The sequence below is a fragment of the Cannabis sativa genome, chromosome 5, assembly GCF_029168945.1.
Source record: "Cannabis sativa cultivar Pink pepper isolate KNU-18-1 chromosome 5, ASM2916894v1, whole genome shotgun sequence".
Lineage (NCBI taxonomy): Eukaryota > Viridiplantae > Streptophyta > Magnoliopsida > Rosales > Cannabaceae > Cannabis > Cannabis sativa.
In genome coordinates, this window is record NC_083605.1 from 46,288,847 (window position 1) to 46,308,076 (window position 19,230).

Below are 19,230 nucleotides of genomic sequence, written 5' to 3' on the forward strand. Positions count from 1 at the left end.
CTTAATATTATCATTTAAAAATTATGCAATCCTCTCTTTTGTTTCTTATTTCAATTAATTTTATTAAATGGTCCGAGAACCAGACGGCTAACTTTTTAGCTTGTTCTTCTAGTTATATTCTTGGTTGTGCTTCCGTTGTTGTCCCTACTGGTTTAGAAGCTATCTTAATAGTTGATTTAATTTAATAAAATTTAAATTTTTGGTTAAAATAAATGGCCTCATTTAAAAATTATAATAAATAATTTAAAATTATATAATGTTTTTTATAATTTTATTTTATTTTGTAAATTTATTTAATTTTATAAAAAAAAATTAGAATAATAATATTAAGTGTACTGATATAAATGTGACAGACGGTTGAGTAGTTAAAAGGGTTTTACTGCTAAAATTTAAATTTAGAAAGTTAAATGCAAATAAAATAATAGTTGGAAAGATTTAGATTTTAAATTTTTCTTTCTCCAGCAATTTTTTAAAATTTATTTATTGTTCTTTAATCTTAAGTTCCAAAATAATAAGTAAGATATATTGAGTGAACTATAAAGTTTCGGTCAACTCAAAATACAGAATAAATGTAAAAGAAAAAGCAAAATGATAAATGTGTAGATTTTACAACAATAAATTGAAATCTTACAACAATAAAGGTCTGTAACGATTTTGGCAGCATATTTTGATTTGTCAACTAGAAATTATATCATTTTATATGCGAGGATTAGTCCTAACCAAGTTATGGGTCAGAATAATCCCTATTATGCTCACTAATAGAGCAATTACATGACTAAAATGAGACTAATTTCGTAATCATAGGCTTAAGGGCCCTGCATTACCATGAGTATATTGTCATTTCTCACACGTCTTGTGTCAAAGTAGTAGGTTTATGGATTGGATCCCCATGTTTATACTTGTGGAAATCTATTTTACCTGATGTATGAATGAATGAGGCAACCTATTGTAAAAGTTGTCCTTGTTATTAGAGGTTACCTCGACATGTCAAAAATCTGTCAAAAACAATTTGCCTCTGGAGTCTCTCACTCTGGGGCACGGTGATAGACTTACCTTTGTCGTGGAAAAGTTAATCGACCCGGACACGAAGTCATTGGGATACTGGATCCTTCCAAGATGGTTCTTGTTATCTGACTCCTCTTATGAAATGAATGAATCACGAACAACCAAGTTAAATATAATTTGATTTATATTTTATTTATTAATAAGAAATCAAAGAACAGGGAAATTAAAAAAAAAAACAGTATTTATATTAATTAAGATATTGAGTTAAAGTTCATCTTCACCAAACAACTGCAATCAGAGTAATTTTAGTGAAGTGGTGTGAAAGTGGTTATTGTTATATTTTAACACATTTGATAAAACAATACTTTAATGGTGATATAAAGTGTTTTTTAAATTTAGCATATATTAAAAGTTATATTAAATTTAAATTAAAATATATCATATGATAAATCTTTTGGATCTTATTAATAAAAAGATCTTTATATTATAGTTAGCTCAGCACTAGTCAAGAATTTCCAAAAAATTTTGAGAATTCTAGTTAGAAGTTCGTTCCAACTCTCAACTCTCTTTTCTAGGTTCATTAATATTGAATTAATTAAACAAACTTTTAACACTTGTTCCACTTTTGAAAGACCCTGCTTTATATCACCGATTTTTCATATATAAATATAATTAATATATTTCCTTCAAAAAATATTTCTCCACGATAGCCATGAACAGTTGCTCATTGGCTAAATAGGGCTTCAACAATCTTATTTTACACCACAATAAATATATATTTTTTATTTAGCTTCTTTACCACTTCTTAATATATTTATACTTTTTGTTGATCTTTTAAGTTATATTGCACCAATCATAATTACAAAATTTTGGGTAGCATTAGCATTGTTTTAGCCTAATCTTATACGATTTATTGGAGATGGTATTTTTTTCTGGAAGAATATTGGAGATGGTATAACAAAAACAATTTGAATAAATAAACACTTATTAAATAGCACTAGTTTGTCAATATCAACCAACAACAAAAATCTCCTCAAAATATGAATGACATGCCCAATTCATATATAGTTCATATTAATGACAAAGTACACCACACATAAATTTCGAAAGTAATTAATTATATTAATAAAAAGAAAGTGTATATAATAATTACCTTAACTTAATTGAGATATTAAACAACTAAAGAAGAGTGACTCATGAACATAAAGTTCTTCTCTAATACACTAAATCCGTGATTTTTGTTCTTGTTCTTGTTTTCTGTCACTGGCATTTTTGCATTACCTGTCAACGGCTACTAAGTTTTTACAACAATTATTGCATTGAAATTGGATATTTTCAAAAAGAAAATGATATATCTTACCAACTGATATCATTATCGAAAAGCACAATGAAGATTTAGACAATGAAAGGTGTGTGGTTGTAGTTAAAGATGAAATTGCGAGGAATGTTCCAGTGTTAGGAGATGTACAGTAAGTATTGACCTTATTGATTTCGGAACACGTGTAGTGCTGTAATTGGTAATTATGTTGAACGTGTTATGTAGTGCAGCTTCCTGAATCCTGATCCTACCATTCAATTTAAATATTCCAAATAAAGGAAGCTGCATTGTTCTTATAATTGTCATCTTTTAAATGCACAACAATCACATTTGTACTCGAAATCATTGATTAGATACATTAGGATAGAAGGTACATAGCTCCTCGATTCAATATGATGTTCCACATTTTTTATCCAGTGTCAATAGTAATGCTTTATCAAACCAAATCACAATCTTACCATCTCATCTACCCCTCATAAGTATAAATTATCATATGATTATGCTCAGCTTAGCCATCCCATTTGGCCATTTCTCAACTGCTACTTAAGAAAATCAATATTTGGTTCCAGTTCAAAAAACTAAGAAAAAACCAACTAATCTTAAACGTTGTTATATAAATATAAAATATATATTTAAAAACAATAAGAACCAAATTACATTACATATTTTACAACTTTCCCATTGCCTCTTCAAATATCAGACAAATGGAAGCAACAGAAGAGAATTGGAATACAAAAAACAACAAACTATAACATGTTCCTAGCATCAATGCACCACACAAAAAGATAGGAAATCAAAGGTCTAACAATGCTGTTCCTATATGAAAATGTCGATTACTGCCATCGTTTGGAAGCAGCTTTCGAGGCTGAGGAGCTGCCTACAGTTGGTTTCTTAGCACCTGACGTACCTTATACAGTACAACAATGTTGGATATGAGTAATAATGGAAAATGGATGGTTGAATTAACATTACTTACTCTTAAGGCAAATATGGGAACATAAATTGAAGTGGCCATACATACCTGACAAAACCTTAGATGAACTTCTGGTGGTCAATGACAATCGAGATGATTTCACTGACAATGGCTTCTGTGGAGGCTTTGGAAGTCTAGATGGTATAGTTTGCCTGATTTGAGTTAGATATAAACAAGATATTAACTTGCTGTGTCAAATGAAAGATCTCCCAAAACCAAGAAATCAGATAGCAGACCAAAGAAAAGTTATCAAGTGTAATCAGTAGATAACAAAGAATTAGCCTAGGTAGCCACTTGAACACATTTTAAAAAGTAAGTGCGTTCAGCTATTATGTGTTTTTTAACCAAAAGAAGGACAGTCAAAATGTTCAGTAGATGATAAAGGAAATACTCACTTGTCTATGACCTCCGATTGTGTTCTTTCCAGTCGATTGTTGTTCTCAGTTTGAGTTTTCGAAGTTTGTACCTTCTCAGCTTTACTTTGTTCAGTTTGTGCATTCTCAGATTTGGCATTGTCAAATGTTTTTGTAGATTCAGGGAACAGAGTGAACTCCACAACACTGGCTATTGAACCATCAGTTTCTGTTCCCATCGAAAGACCACCATCAGATATGTCACTTAATCTCTCCTCAGAATCTGCATCCCCAAAGCCCAAAAGATCAAAGTCTTCATTTATGTTCTGATTTGCATCTCCTAAAAGCTTCATTTGAGAAGAGAATTCTTTCTGATTTCTTAAGTCCTCCATTGACTGCTGAGAACCACTTTCAGAATGCTTCTCACTAAATTCTGAGCAGTTGTCCATATCAGAATTTTTTTCACTTGGCCCTGATCCTTTCCCTCCTGACAAACGTTTGCTTTGTCGAGGTGTCGCCACCGAATATTTTCTCGGCGATGAAGACCTATATCTTAGAGTTCCCATACTCATACCGCGCTTCAAACCATTGACATTAGTTTTCTGTATCTGCTCAAGCTCCTCATCTTTCTTGGTAATAACATCTTTAAGGGATGCCACCTGAAAGATATCCAATAAATAATTGCAGTGAGTAATAGAAAAGGTGTCAAACATTTGACAGCAAGCATCTGAAGTTATGGTTACCAAGCGGGAAAAGGGTTTACTGTAGCTGGAATAAAACAAGAACTAGAAATATATAGCTAGTGTGAGCCATAAAGTTTAGACAAAAGCTTGGGGTCAAGGGTAGTCCTCACTAGTGACAACTAGTATAACGAAAGCAAAAGAACAGTTTATAATAGAGCTACTGTAGTAATAATATTATGACCCAAATTTTGAAAGAAAAAATCTACAGCCAGGAGCTCGAAAGTCAAAGATCCACGCACCAAGGTTAAACACATGAACTCATTCATCCCAAACTTAAGAAACACTTGACTAAACACAACTAAACCTTCTGCATCGTATATAGATTAAAGATGATTGGATTTTTGAAAATCATTAGAAGTAAATGAACAAAAGTTGCATTAGTAGGACTTACTGTAAACTAACCCTGGCCTTTATTATTATTGAAAAAACAACATTTCAAATGTCTATACAATTGAAAGTTTAGCTACATTTGTAGTAGCATCGTATGATAAATCATAGATCTAACCCGAAACAATAGTAAATTTGAATATATGGCAACACACTCTAGAATTCAGGCATAATGCTGAAAACCCGGCATATATAAATCTACAAGTTTAAGAAGAAATAAAGCTAAGACCTGTTCCATGAGATCTCTAACATCTCTTCCTTCTTTGTTGCTCCGTGCAGCACCTAATTCAACACCAGAAACCCTCTCGGCAAACTTTAAAGTGCTTATAGTTTCAGAGTAGGATTCTGTATCAGGATTCAACTGTACAAACATAAGAGTCTTTGCTTGACCACCTGCAGTTGGGGATGAAAAACAAAAGCTTATAAGAATTCATCAATAAAACTAGAGGAAAACAGAAAGTAAATGCATACAACATATAAAGACAGAAGTATCATAATATTTTGCAACTGAGGACCAAAAACTATATGTACCTAAAGAGCTCTGAAGTACTTGAGTTAATTTGCTATTTCTATAGGGCACATGAGAGTTCTTTTGTGCTAAAGCAAAAATGACATCCCCAAGTGCTGATAGTGACTTATTTATATGTTGTGCCTCCCGAAGTCTCTCTCCGGTTGCTTCAGAACGATCTACCCTCTCACTACCAGCAAGATCTACCAAATGAAGACTACCACGTAGAATACTTTCAGTTTTCAGGTCCACGCCACGAACATGGACAGTGAGAACACTGCATCATTTTGTTAGATAGACACCATGATCAGAAATGAATCATTGAAACCAATATAAAAAGAGAGCAAAAAAGACAAAACATTTTTTTAACACAAATAACCAAATGAAACAAGAAATATGCCAAACAACTAAGCATACATGCAATATGGAAATTGTTACAGACCCGAATAAAATTCTCAAAATATTTGTAAGGCAGGCACTACAATCCATGTTCATATAGGATTGATCTTTAAGTGAATGGAGATTAGAAAGAAAACAAAGCATATCAGATCCTGAACAAGATAATAGCAAATACAAACTCTATAAAAAGAATAAAACCTGTGGGATCTGCTACTTCTTTCATTGAGGGCTGTTGCACCAACTGCTCGGTTCATTAATCCAATATGCATCAATTCCAGGACATCTTTAGTTGATTTAACAGGATGCATGCTTGCATCAGGAACAGCCAATCCATTTGGTTGGGCCGTACTCCAAATCCCAAGTGTGTGCAAGTTAAGGAAAAAAGAAGCCAAAATAAAACAAAGAGTAGACATAATAATTTGAAAGAAAACAACAAAAATAAGCATACAAAGAAGCAGAGCAGCAGGCAGGCACCTTTAAGGCAAATTGTTATTTCACAAATATTGACCAGAAACATAAATGAAAATAAACAGAAGACAGATATAGGATATCTTTTCTGGGAACTCTCATTTGAGAGTAAATCACGAACTTGTTCATTATATATCTCAACCATTTGAACACCAACTTCATAAGCAATGGAGCTCTTCCTGCTTTGAGAAAGATGAAAAAGATCATTCAATGCACGATAGTTGACTCCCCAGTCCACTGTTGATGATATGCTAGGCCCACTCTGATATAACAAAGATAAATGTTCAGCCAAACTAAAATGTGCATAAATTATGAGAAAATATAATCAAATTACGTACCATTGTATAGGTCTTCCCTGACCCCGTTTGACCATAAGCAAATATACACACATTATATCCATCAAGCACAGAACGGATTAATGGTTGTGTGTCCAAGAAAACCTCCTCTGTTAACATTTAACATACAATATGTCTCATTTATAGTGCTGGCAGAGTGACCAATTTAATAAAATATGAAAACAGAATAAGAATCTTGAAATTATTTGAGACTAATACAAAAGTCTATACCTTGAGAAGCTGTAGGACCAAATACTTTGTTGAATTTGAATAGCCTGTGGCTTCCTTGTTTAGAGGGATTTGCAATTATTAATTCACCATTTTCACCAACATGCTCTACTGTGGTGTGTTTCTTGCTTTGTCCTGGAAGAAATGGTCTTATTCGGCAGTACACTCTTATATTACCTACAAGAAGAACAATATAATAGCAGTTTAACACCATTAGCTGACAAGTAACTAACTATTATATGTACCCCAAAGAAAAAATAGTGAAAACATTATTATGCTAAACATCATACCCTTCAAATCTTGAACCTCGTTATACAATCTTCGATTTTCAGCAAGAACTATATGATAATTTTCAGCAGCATCCGCAAGTCCTTTAAGCTTCACTCCTAATATATGTAAAAGTATATGTCATAAAATATCAAGGAAAAAACAGTGAAAAATATAACCCAAAACAATATCAACTGAAAATGAAATTAAACAAGCAAACATCAAGTACCTAAGTAATTAAATTCCTCAGAGTAACTTCTTTTTGTCTTCAAAACTTCATGTTTTGTGGACTCCATTGAAGCCCTCAAATCCTATTATCATTAAATAACATTTAGAAACGTGTTAAAAGTTAAACTTGGAAACAATTTAATGATGTAGGCATACCTGCAGCGCTCCAAATTGAAACTTTATAAAGTTCTGGTAAGTACGCTCTTTTTTTTTCCATCTCCGTATTTTAGACTCTGCGAATGACTCTGTTTCTTTCATCTTCTTCCTAGAATCTATCAATTCATGCTCAAATTCCTTCAACTTTTGCTCCAATTGAATTTTTTCTTCCTTGGCATTTTCTTCTAACTGCAGACAATGACTTTCATGTTTGTTTTTGGCTGATTCTAGTTCTTCTTTAAGTCTTGAAATCTCATTTTGAAATTGATTCTTCTCTTCCCTTATTTTCTGAACATCCTTCTCTTCAAGTTTTTTATTCTCCTCCAACTTTATTTTCTCATACTGCATATTCCAATAAACTTATTTAGAATAACCAAAAGCCCAAAAATATAATTAAAAACCAAATCTTAAATACATTTAAAGTATCCTGTTCTGCAAGTTAAACATATTTATATACATGTATATATTGCAATAATTATTGAAATACTTTAGGAGTTTTATTATGTATCAGATTGTTCAATTAATTGTTCTAGCATTCTTTTCACTAGTTACTGGTAAATTATTGGTAAGACTATTCAGAAATGTTCATACTTTTTTTTTAATGGACCAAACCACTAGTATTAAACTGCTGCTATATTCAATGTAGTATTAAAATATGATAATAATGGACAAGTTATCTCAAAAACTTGCATAAGAAGTGAAAGCTAATGGAAGCATGTTTATCAATAGTGGCATGCATGATGAATGGTAGTTGTAATTTTATACACGACTAGAACAATAGTGTATAAAGAACATAATTACGTATCTGCATTTTTATTTGTATCATGAACTATAAGATTATAAAATTCGTTCAACAAAACAATTAGTCTCTAATATAAATTGATAAAGACGAAAAAAAACATATATTCAGAAACATCAACATGTAACAAAGAAAAACTGCGAAAGGATCCAATTTACAGTAAAGGCCAGTACCTTTAAAAGTTGGAGCTGGTCCAAAACAACCTACACAAATAGATGGTAGCTTAATAAATTATGTTAATTTAATCTGTTAAAAAAAGAAAACATGGCTCAAATCTATAACTTGACTAACCTCATTCTCCTCAGTTGTCCCTAATGCAAGGCTTTCAAGTACTCTAAGTTTTGATTGATACTTCTCTTCACGAGCCATGAAGAGATTGTTATGCTACAAGCAGGCAACATAAACAGTCGATAGTAAATGACAAGCTACAATCAATATATTATTTATGTGTAGTGGGGAAAGGAAAGCAAATTAGCATCTTACATTTTTCAAGTTCTTTGCTTGATTTGAGATACGCTGCTGGATCACATCCATTACTTTTCTCAACAGATATGCAACATGCTGATTAAAGTATTCACGGAAATAGAAGTTAGAACTGCTAAACAAAATACAAAAAGGGGGGAAATGAATTAGTCTAAAAACCATGTAAGGAATTAATGCATGGTTTAAAAATATGCATCCATGCATCCTCTTACTGCCATACATTAGAAACATCACCATTCTTTCTTTGGATAGTATCTTCCAAGATCTGATTGACAGCATTACAAAGTGACTGAGTTGATGTGTTCTGCAAAAGATAATGGCAAGACACATGAGCATCATCAAGCTTGATTTGTAACTTTATTATCGCACTCCCAACTGCACCAATATGATTTAAACAGGAAAGAAAGTACAAGTGCTTACATCAAAACTATATGAGTTGATGATTTCCAAAATCTTGGCATCTGTAAGATCGGCATAGCACCCTTGCTTAAACAACAGCTCATGAAGTTTCTGTGCAGTCTGATGTGTAAAAGTAGCTGATAGGTCTAAAAGGAGTGGGGAAAACAAAAGTAAGAAAAAAAAGTAAGAAACGAAATGTAAAAGATCATAAATAACACTAAGCCCCCTTCCCCCTTCTTATACTGTTTTCATTCTATTTAGAAAAAAACCTGTAGTAATACCTGATGTAACAGAATCCTGAGGACCAGATTGCAGACCAGATCCAACTAAATTTCTTAGCATTTCTTCTTTATGGGTAGCATACTGTCCATATGCAGATAGATCCTCTCGTAAGCCATTAAATCCATTTATAGATTCTACCTCTGACGAATCCCATCTCTTCCTTGTGTGAAATCCATTTTTATCTTCCCCAGCACCATAATCAAAAGCAGCTCTAAGTGTACTAAGGCACTGTAAAACTGGCACCAGAGATCCCTGCAAACAATCTCATCCCATTGATAACCATGAACAAAGCTAAGAGGTGCAATGGGAAGGACCCTATTAATTGCTTGTCAAATAATGGTTCGACATTGCAAATCAAATTCAAGTGGAACTTATTGCGCATATAAAATTAACTTGTGCCCTTTAAAAAGGCTTAACTAATTTCTCCTAGTGATTTATGGAAAGGCTAAGCACAAGAGTCAAAATACAACTTTAACGCACAGGTTCAACTTTAAGAGTCGAAACACCCACTGGCATAGGTTCATTTTTAAGGCTGCAGTGTCAATACGATACTTTTTATCCAGCAACCCAGATACTACTGCCATGAAGTCAGACTACCACATATCCAGCAAGATGCAACAACAAAACAAATTATTAATAATAATAACTGAAATGGACTTTATGTACCTGCTCTAGGTCTACAATTTGAAAGCTCGGCAAACCTAATTCCTCCACAGCTGCCAAAAACCTTTTGACATTTGTGACATCTGGATAAGAATTTGGTACCTAAATTGTAAGAAAAAGGAAAAAAAAATGAACCACAGGAAATATAAAATTAGGTTGCAGTTCCAAATTCACCAACAAAAAAAAAAAAGAAAGAAAACCACGCAACAAAGTAGTACTCCTACCATTTCAAGTGAACCAGGGCATAATTTAGTCAAAATGCTACATAAAACAGTGCCATCAATCAAGGATGCCCTCAATTCTTCTGTTGAGGCCTCAATGGGCAAGCTCAGGTGAGGAAGTAAATAATTTATCCACTCCAACAAAGATGATTTCTGATAGCCTAAATATAAAATGAGAGTCAAATGTATAGCATGAAGAAGCATTTGAAATTTAAATCAAAGGGGCATGCTTCTTGACACCTACAAATAAAAAATAAGCTTACAACAATCAGAGATTACTTACCTTGAGACATGTCGCCAAAATTTTCCATCATTGCAGAATTTTCATCATATGCTCCATTTTGAACATTCCATTTTTCCATATTTACCAGCTTGTGGCTGGAAATGGACGTTCATACTTCATGATAAATCCTGCAAGAATATCCCCCTTCCAAAATCAATCATAGAAGGAAAACAGTCCACCATAGGAAGGATAATGAACAAAATGTGAAGACACACCAAAGCAAGGTGTCAGAAACCTGTAATCGTTACAAGGCTTTACACATCTGCCATATGGGCCTTATCATATCAAACCAATAGCACAATGCCCAACAGAAAAAATCAATGCTTTATAAAATGTCATTCTGGGCCATCATAATTCTAACCACACAAAAAATTTACAAGTTTTTTCATTGGAATGTGGTTGTATGTTTCTGAACAACAATACAATAGTACGTAGAACAAATTGCAACACAAAACTCATAGATGAATAAATTTACCTGACATTAGCAGCTAAGCTTCGCAATAACATTTCAAAACCACATTTACTTACACGCTAAAGCTCATACATTGATACATTTTATCGTCCTACATTTTCGTTCAAACATTTCTTACACTGAAGCAAAACCCCTTTTCTTTTTCTTTTCGAATTTTTGTTTACAAATGCTTCAAAGATTCCTTCTTTAAATATAAATTTTAAGAGAAAAAAAAATCAGAAATCAACCAGTTAAAAGCCCAATTTCAAAGAACCAAAAATTTCAAAATCCAGAAATATGCAAAGAATACGAAAACCCAGAAAGCTCAAATCTCATTCAGAGCTAAAGAATGCCAATGCACAAGCTGCATTGTAAGAATATCGACTCATAAATAGAAGGAAAAAAGAAAAAACACGCAAAGACACAAAAACCACAAACTCAAACTTGTATTCAGATCCAAACAAATCCCAAATACAAAAATTACAAGGTTTCGAAACTTTTTAACCCAGAAATCACAAACCTGAAACGACATGCGCCTGAAATCTCTCTGCAGTAAGAGATCGAAGGTGGACTCACGGAGAGAGAGGGAAAACGAATAACGATAGATTCTCAAAACCGATCCGTTTCGAAAAAATAACACCTAAAGCAGATTCATTTCTTGTTCATGTTATTTTTCCTTTTTTCTTTTTTTTTTTCTTTTTTCGAATTTAAAATTTAAGCTCGACGTTATCTGAAATAGATATGTAAAAAAACAACACAAAAGAAGTTTAAAAAGAAAAAACTTTGGAAAATGGAAACGTAAATATAATGATTTTTTTTTTTTTCTTCTCTCTTTCTATTTTCCCAGATATGGGAGAGAGGTGTTTTCTGTTTTAGAATTTATTTATAATTATTTTTATATATTAAAAAAAAATAAAAAGAATAAAAGAGAAAAGCGTTTTAGGGATTTTGAAAATTGTGGTGTTTTTGGATTCATCCACGATTTTCGGAGTGGCGTTCCCGCCTTGTAGTATTCGTTTTTATAATATATCAGATTTAAATTGAACTCAAGTCGTCGTATCATTCTCTAAATTTTCCGGCCAACTAAAACAAAATTATAATATAATTTTTTTATTCCAAAAAAAAATATCTAAGAAAATGAGAAAAGAAAGGATACGTGCTTGACAGGCGCGTTGATGTGGATGGGTCTTGTTTTTGTTTTTTTTTTTTACAGGTGATTATGGTCCACCTGCCAACTATACATACCCAAATTAAGGAAGAAAATTTGAACTAAATATATCCAATAATCAATTATAATTATTTTTTAAAAAACATATAGACAAGTACAACTACATAAACAGTTCAAATTTTGTTGGAATAATTATTTTTTCATTAATTATTACTATTAAATTTATTTAAAGATATTAATTTTTATGTTCCTATTTTTTTAGAAACTAATAAATATTTGGCCATACAAAGTACAAACTCTTGACGGTAAAGATTCAGAAGTTGGCCAGGCAGAGGTGCCTATGGCCGACCATAGTGTTAGAAACTAGTTGCTGCAGAAAATAAAAAGAACGAAGTTACCGAATTAGAACTTGGGTTGAGTCGCGGACTAGGTCGCTCTCTTTAAGACGTTCGCGACACTGCCTAGATTTGTGCAAGCAGACTATCAGCCTCGTTGTCCCTAAGATAAAACAGTCCAGTCGAACACACTGTATCAGAACTCTATTACACGATAGAGTACTGTCGAAATACTACACCCAAAACCAACTACTGTTCGAAAATATAAATATGTAATATAGTAGTATGTATAATATCGTATAATTTTTTAGAGTGAAAAATATATTTTTCTCCCACTGTTCAGTCGCATTATATAGGCAATGCGTTGAAAATAGTAATGGGAAGAAAGACGTTACTGGATGGGAACATTAGAACATGGGATCGTGGGAACGATGCAAAAAATCAGGAAGCCTTTGTTTACTGATTAATCAAACATGTTTAAAAAAAACTGTTTTAATTAATTAAATAAATAATAATTTAATAAATAAATTTTCTTCCAAAAAATAAGGTGACACAACACCCGCCCGCCAGCTCGGCTCAGACAGACGGACGACAATGGCGGCGCCACTACAAGAAAAGGTGTTTTTGCCGGCGCATTTCGTGACATGCGCCGGTAAAAGTTGTCGAGACTACCAAAATTGTGGAATTCCAAATTTATTTTGGGTTTACTCTTGCCGGCACATTTGTGCGCTGGTAAAACATAGCAATGCCGGCGTAGTCAAGTTAAATGCGCCGGTAAAACGTAACACCATTAGGCGCGAGAATTTGCCGCCTTTGATTTCATTTTTGGGGCGCTTTTCTACTTTTACCGGCGTAAAAGGCTGAAAAAAGTTGGAGGAAAAATTCCCGCGTGGGTTTTATTTGGTAGGTGGGGACACTTTTACCGGCGCAATTATGCGCCGGCAAAAGTGTTAGTGAAACGCGCGTTTCACTCGTAGGTCAAAGTAATTTTTTTTAAACACTTTTACCGGCGCAATTGGATGCGCCGGTAAAAGTAGTCATATGTATCAGGAGGCACGAAGCCCCCTTTCTTCCCCATTTTCATTTTCAGAAAACACAGCCCCCTTTCTCAATCTCTCTGGTTCTCTCTCTCTCGTTCTCTCTCATTTCCCTCTCAATCTCTATCAAACTCTCTCAATCTCTCTAAATTTATCTCAAAATCTCTCTTTCCCACTCAATCTCTCTTTGTTCATCTATTTTTTCCCCAAAAAAAAAAAGTCTGGCCACCACTCCGTCCTCACCACTGTCGGCTGCACCACCGCACTGCCGCCGTCCACACCACCGCACCCCCCAAACGCCGGCTGAAAGGTATTTTTTTTTAATTTTAATGCATTGTTTAAAAATTTAAATTTTTATATATGTGTATGTGTATTATGGTATATATGTATGTATATGGATGTGTATGTATGTATGTATATATGTGTATGTGAGTGTATATACGTATGTGTGTATGTGTATATAGGTATATATGTGTGTATGTGTATGTATGTATGTATATATGTATGAATAAATGTATGTGTATATATGTGTATATGTGTATATGTGTATATGTGTATATATGTATATATGTGTATATATGTGTATATGTATGTATATATGAATGTGTGTATGTATGTAAATATGTATGTATATATGTATGTGAATATATATGTATATACGTGTGTATGTGTGTGTGTATAAGTGTATGTGAGTGTATGTGGTTGTGGTTGTATGTGTTGATATGTATTTAGGTATTAAATTTTTAATTTGATTTTACTATTTATGGAATTAGGTCCGTGTTCAACCGCTCGGGATTACCGCAAGCTGCCACAAGTTGTTATTTTTGCACTCGATTCAGGTATATTTTTTTGCTTTCGCTTAGTACGTAGTAGTTTTTGATATTAGTTTATATGTATATGCATGTTAGTGAAGTAGGTTCTGTGATAAAATTGACTGTTGTTGGATGGGTGGATTATTTTTTTGTTTATATATTGTCTTGCAATATTTGTTTGTGTTGTTTATAGGTTTTGAAAATTTTGGGTTTACAATTTTTAAGCCGTTATGCTGCTGAAATTTTAGTAGGTAAAATGTGAAATTAATTAATTGTTTAAAAAAAATTAAGAATAACTTAATAAATTAGTTGTTGATAAAATAAAATAAATAAAGTAAAACATAAAATTGAAATTGGAACATGTAATTTAAAAATTTAGTGAAGTAATTTTATTTTAAAAAAAATATTTTCAATTTAAATAATAAATAATTAGAAAAATATTTAATTAAAAAAAATATTAAAAAATGTAATATATAAGTTAAAATGTAATAAAGTGGTATTAAATGTTTTTAAAAAGTTAGTAATTTTAATGTAAATAATAAATGATTAAAAAATAATAAAAGTGAAAAATAATGTAATATATAATTTACTATATATTAAAATTTTTAAAAAGTTAGTAATTTTAATTTAAATAATAAATGATAAAAAAAATAATAAAAATAAAAAAATGTAATATATAAATTAGTATATATTATAATCTATAATAAGTAATCAATTTATTTTTTATTTTAAAAAATTTTTAATCTTTAATTTAAATGAATAAATGTGAAAATTATAAATTACTACTTATTGTTTAATTTTAAAAAGTAAGTAAGTGATATTATTAACTTTAAAAAGGTTGTAATTTTTAAGTTAAAAAAAATAGAAAATTATAAATGAATATTTATTGTTAAATTGAAAATGTAAGCAAATGATATTTTGAAGATTAAAAAGTTGGTAATTTGTAATTTAAATAAATAAAATAAAAAATTATGAATTAACTTTTATAATAAAAATTAAAATTTAATCAAGTGATATTTTTAAAATTTTAAAACTTTTATACTTATAATCTAAAAATAAAATAAAATAAAATTTTAAAGTAATTATATTTAGAATTTAATCAAGTTATCATAAAGTAAGTGTAATTATAAACTAAGTACAAATGAGCATAAGATATTAAAATAGCATAAAATTAAATTGTTTTTATCTTTTCTTCATCTCTTTGGTTATACACCAAAGATAGGATAGAACAATTGTATTTGTATTATCACATAGTGATAATTTAATTTTTTTTCAATTTTACACATGCACGAAATACCTTAGACCCGTTTGGAGAGGCTGAGTCAGTAAGGACTCTTAAATACGCTTCTCCAAATTATCCAGATCGTTTGTCCGCATGGATAGTTTGGGCTTGTTTTATACTTATAGTATGATCTATTGCTTATTTGATTATTTCATTAGTAGATATTTTGGTACAACGTCTTCTTACACGTTCTTGTAAGTCGGCAAACTTAATTACTACAAGTTTGCTAACTTATAAGAACTGTGGGAAGGTGCTGCCGAAATTTTTACAAAAATGAAATAATCTTAAGAGCGTAGATTGCACTATATGTATATTACAAACCTGAATGGGATAGGTTCTTTACCCTTTTAGTAATGGAGTGAGAAGGAGGATTAGGACACTTGCACATTTTTTTGTTTGTTTTTAAATTGTCGATGATGACAACGAGGGTCTAAATACCGAAGAAGACAACTCCTTAGAATTAGAGAGTGACAGTGATGATAATGCTGTATATGTAACTGATGATGAGGATGATGAATTGTAATTGAAATAGTGTTTTAAATAAAATAAAAATTACAACCCTTCTTCTTTAATATGTTTGCAATATGTTAGTTTATTTTAAATAAACAATATGTGTTCTATATGTAGTATGTCTACACCAGGTGGCAGCAGTTCGAAAAAGAAAGGCGTCAGAGGTAAATACAAGGGCAAGAATGTTGAGGAGGAGCTCTCCAAAACACAATCTGCCAAGTTACCGATTGAGGTGCACGCAGAGACTGGCACCCCCGTAGGCAAAAACGGAAAAAAATTCAACAATATGGCCAAATGGATGACTCGGATGTCTATCCCCATTAATAAATTCAAATGGGAAGATGTCAGTAGAGCTGACATCAACGCACTCTGGGATAGACTTGAGGTATGCCTTAATAATTTTTTTAATTTCTAAATTACTATACTCTTATTAAATTGTAATTAATGTATTAATGTGTAACTTTTTGCAGACCAAGTTTGTCCTCCCACGAGATAACCCTACATTCGTAGACTACGGTGAGTACGAGATGTCAAAGGGTTTACGTGACTGGAGGGCAGACTGCAAGAAGAAGTGGATACAAAACATTGAGGAGCTTGGACAGGAGAGGGCCGACATGTCACCTCCTGAGGGAGTAACTCAAGAGGTGTGGAGTGACTGCATCGCTTATTGGAGCACAGACAAACAAAAGGTACATTTTTTAAAATTTCTAATTTTGGTAATGTTTAATTTATATAGTCAATAATAAATAATTAATTGTTAGAAAAATTATTAATTTCAGGCGAGAGCAGCGAAAAATAAAGAAAGTCGGGGTAAGATGAAATTTCTAGGAGGCTGGGGCTCCAAGCCTATTGTTTCACATGTTGTCGAAGGGGTAAGTTTATATTTAACTATCATTCATTTAAATTTTTCTAGTAAAATAACAATACTAATATATTTTCTCTTGAAAATAGGCTAACCCCGACACAGGAGAACTGCCAACTGCGGTGGAAACTTTTCAAAAGTTTCACCATAAAGGCAACGATTGGCGCAACGAGTTCGCGCAACAAGCTTACGTAAGTTTACGTTTTAATTCAATTTTTATTTATTTCTTTCAATTTATTTTGTGTTAAAATTAACCATTTAACTTATTTGTTTAATTGTTTTAGGAGCAAATGGTTGAAATAGCGGCAACTCAACCAGCGCCCACTGAAGATGAGCCCGAAGAGCCTGCTGTCGATCCTACACAGTACCCCCGAGACTTACCTGTTATGACGCAAGTACTCGGGGAACGATCTCGGCATCTTAGAGGCTTTGGCCATCTCCCCAGACTGAAGGGAGTTGGGGCCAAAAGAGCACCTGCCACGCATCCTTCAGCCCAACCGACTGTTACAATGGAACAGTACGAGGCTTTACAGAAAAAAGTGGAGGAAGCGGAGCAGACAACTCAACATACGAGGCAGCAGTATGAGACACAACAACTCTACCTCAGACGATTCCAAGATCAGTTTGAGTATCTTTCTCGAGCTGTGCCGGGTTTCAACTTGCCTCCCATGGATCTTCCACCATTGCCCACTCCTGGTGCTGGATCATCGGCTGCTGCTGGTGCTGGATCGTCATCGCAGCCTCCCGAGACTCAGAGAAACAACGATGACGACATTACCCGCCTATAGAACTGTACTTTTTTTATTATCCAGTTCGAACATTTAACATTTTGTTTATATACTGATTTTAATAGTAATTAATGTTGGTTTATCTTTTAATGTAAATTATGTTGGTTTATTTTGTTAATATAATATTATAATTATTTAAAAAAAATAATTAATTATATTTAATTAATTAATATTATAATTAATTAAATATAATTAATTAATATTATAATTAATTAAATATAATTAATTAAATTTTTTAAAAAATAAAATTTAATACTTTTGCCAGCGCAATAGTGCGTCGGTAAAAAGTGGCAAAAACAATTGGCGCCAACAGTCAGATTGGCACCAATAGTTTTACCGGCGAATGTAGTGCGCCGGCAAAACTATTGGCGCCAATCTGACTGTTGGCGCCAATTGTTTTTGTCAGTGCACTATTGCGCCGGCAAAAGCTTATCATAGCAGGTTCATGGCGGATAAGGCCATTTTTTAACACCGGCGCTTATTTTTCACCGGCGTTATTATTCGTCGGTAAAAGGAAGTTTTACCGGCGCAGTTACTATACGCGCCGGTAAAAAGTCCTTTACCGACCAAGCTTCCCAGATAATCTTTGCCGGCGCAGTCAGGGTACTTTTACCGGCGCAACAATGCGCCGGCAAAAGCTGGTTTTCTTGTAGTGCGCGCGCGCGTGTGTGGTGGTCCGGTGTGTGAGTCCTCACCCATGCGCACAAAACTGGGTACCCCTTGGGGCCCAAACCCATATCTCAAACTTGCACTAGTTATACACTTCAAATGAAGTGTTTCTATCCCATGTGGAAGTCCTACTCACACACTTTATTTTTTGTAATATTTCACAAGGTTCCAACAGTCCCCCACTTGAAATTTTTAAGAAAATATTTTTCTCGAGCAGTATTCTAAGCAATAAGATTGAGCATAAATAGAGGTATCTTTCGATTTGAACCTTTGCGTTGTGAATACACTTAGAATATACTAGAGTGACTCGTAGTCTTGAACTCTATCTCTAACGATGTACCACGCACAACCTTTCTTAGGTGTAGTCCAAAAGCCCGTGCTTTAATGGCTATGCACGTTTATCCCAGTGTAGTGAACGCTCTAGAAATTTGCCCAAATTTCATAGGAAGCGACCCCACTTCTACATTCACGTAAGTGAGTCTATCAAGAGTACTCCTGTAGCTCGGTACTCCACTCTACATAGAGTATAAATCTCATTAGGAGTTTCTATTATCTCAACCTTCTATCGCTTCAGGATTTCATGCTTTACATATATAGCATGATCTCATTCCTTATCACATCATGACTTGTTATCACCCATTGAACCTATTTCTTGGGATCTCCAATCTTATAGGTCGGGTTACCATTATGAGTGATGACTCATTTATTCTAAGGGCAATAGTCATACCTTTTGAGGTTTTAAGAACTTTCTCTCTAGCTAATCCTTTCGTCAAAGGATCGGCTAAGTTTTCATCAGTGCGTACATGATCCACTCTTAC

At 32.9% G+C, this 19,230-nt stretch overlaps 2 protein-coding genes across 5 annotated transcripts; one reads left to right on the top strand and one right to left on the bottom strand.

The window, feature by feature from the left end:
- Positions 1–2,917: 2,917 nt before the first annotated feature.
- LOC115716059 (kinesin-like protein KIN-14J) lies at positions 2,918–11,995 on the bottom strand. Of its 4 annotated transcripts, none has more exons than XM_061115694.1 (22): positions 11,470–11,995; positions 10,499–10,626; positions 10,219–10,376; positions 9,998–10,096; positions 9,331–9,583; positions 9,071–9,195; positions 8,871–8,954; positions 8,651–8,728; positions 8,459–8,551; positions 8,341–8,370; positions 7,369–7,710; positions 7,214–7,295; positions 7,008–7,103; positions 6,721–6,894; positions 6,493–6,599; positions 6,237–6,416; positions 5,885–6,048; positions 5,311–5,564; positions 5,009–5,172; positions 3,692–4,308; positions 3,345–3,448; positions 2,918–3,221 (listed from the first exon to the last, which is right to left on the bottom strand). In XM_061115694.1, exons 2-22 carry the CDS (start codon positions 10,575–10,577, stop codon positions 3,157–3,159), a joined length of 3,348 nt encoding a protein of 1,115 aa, XP_060971677.1. In that variant the 5' UTR covers positions 10,578–10,626; positions 11,470–11,995; the 3' UTR covers positions 2,918–3,156. The 4 variants fall into 4 exon arrangements, with proteins under 4 accessions (XP_060971677.1, XP_060971676.1, XP_060971675.1 ...); XM_061115693.1 differs by having other exon boundaries at positions 2,918–3,230; positions 10,499–10,642; positions 11,470–11,993; XM_061115692.1 differs by having other exon boundaries at positions 2,918–3,230; positions 10,499–10,733; positions 11,470–11,993.
- Positions 11,996–16,174: 4,179 nt separating this feature from the next.
- LOC133037918 (uncharacterized) lies at positions 16,175–17,793 on the top strand. Its single transcript, XM_061115696.1, has 5 exons — positions 16,175–16,478; positions 16,564–16,782; positions 16,873–16,965; positions 17,045–17,146; positions 17,240–17,793. Exons 1-5 carry the CDS (start codon positions 16,194–16,196, stop codon positions 17,741–17,743), a joined length of 1,203 nt encoding a protein of 400 aa, XP_060971679.1. The 5' UTR covers positions 16,175–16,193; the 3' UTR covers positions 17,744–17,793.
- The last annotated feature ends 1,437 nt before the right edge of the window (positions 17,794–19,230 follow it).

What these genes read in the sequence shown, in the direction of transcription:
- LOC115716059 (XM_061115693.1), bottom strand. Translation starts at nt 10,577, where the DNA reads ATGGAAAAATGGAATGTTCAAAATGGAGCATATGATGAAAATTCTGCA. An exon ending in GCCCTGGTTCACTTGAAATG is followed by an intron (nt 10,097 to 10,218) that starts GTAGGAGTACTA and finishes CTTACAATTTAG; the next exon opens with GTACCAAATTCTTATCCAGA. An exon ending in GGACAACTGAGGAGAATGAG is followed by an intron (nt 8,371 to 8,458) that starts GTTAGTCAAGTT and finishes CTATTTGTGTAG; the next exon opens with GTTGTTTTGGACCAGCTCCA.
- LOC133037918 (XM_061115696.1), top strand. Translation starts at nt 16,194, where the DNA reads ATGTGTTCTATATGTAGTATGTCTACACCAGGTGGCAGCAGTTCGAAA. An exon ending in CACTCTGGGATAGACTTGAG is followed by an intron (nt 16,479 to 16,563) that starts GTATGCCTTAAT and finishes AACTTTTTGCAG; the next exon opens with ACCAAGTTTGTCCTCCCACG. An exon ending in AGTTCGCGCAACAAGCTTAC is followed by an intron (nt 17,147 to 17,239) that starts GTAAGTTTACGT and finishes TAATTGTTTTAG; the next exon opens with GAGCAAATGGTTGAAATAGC.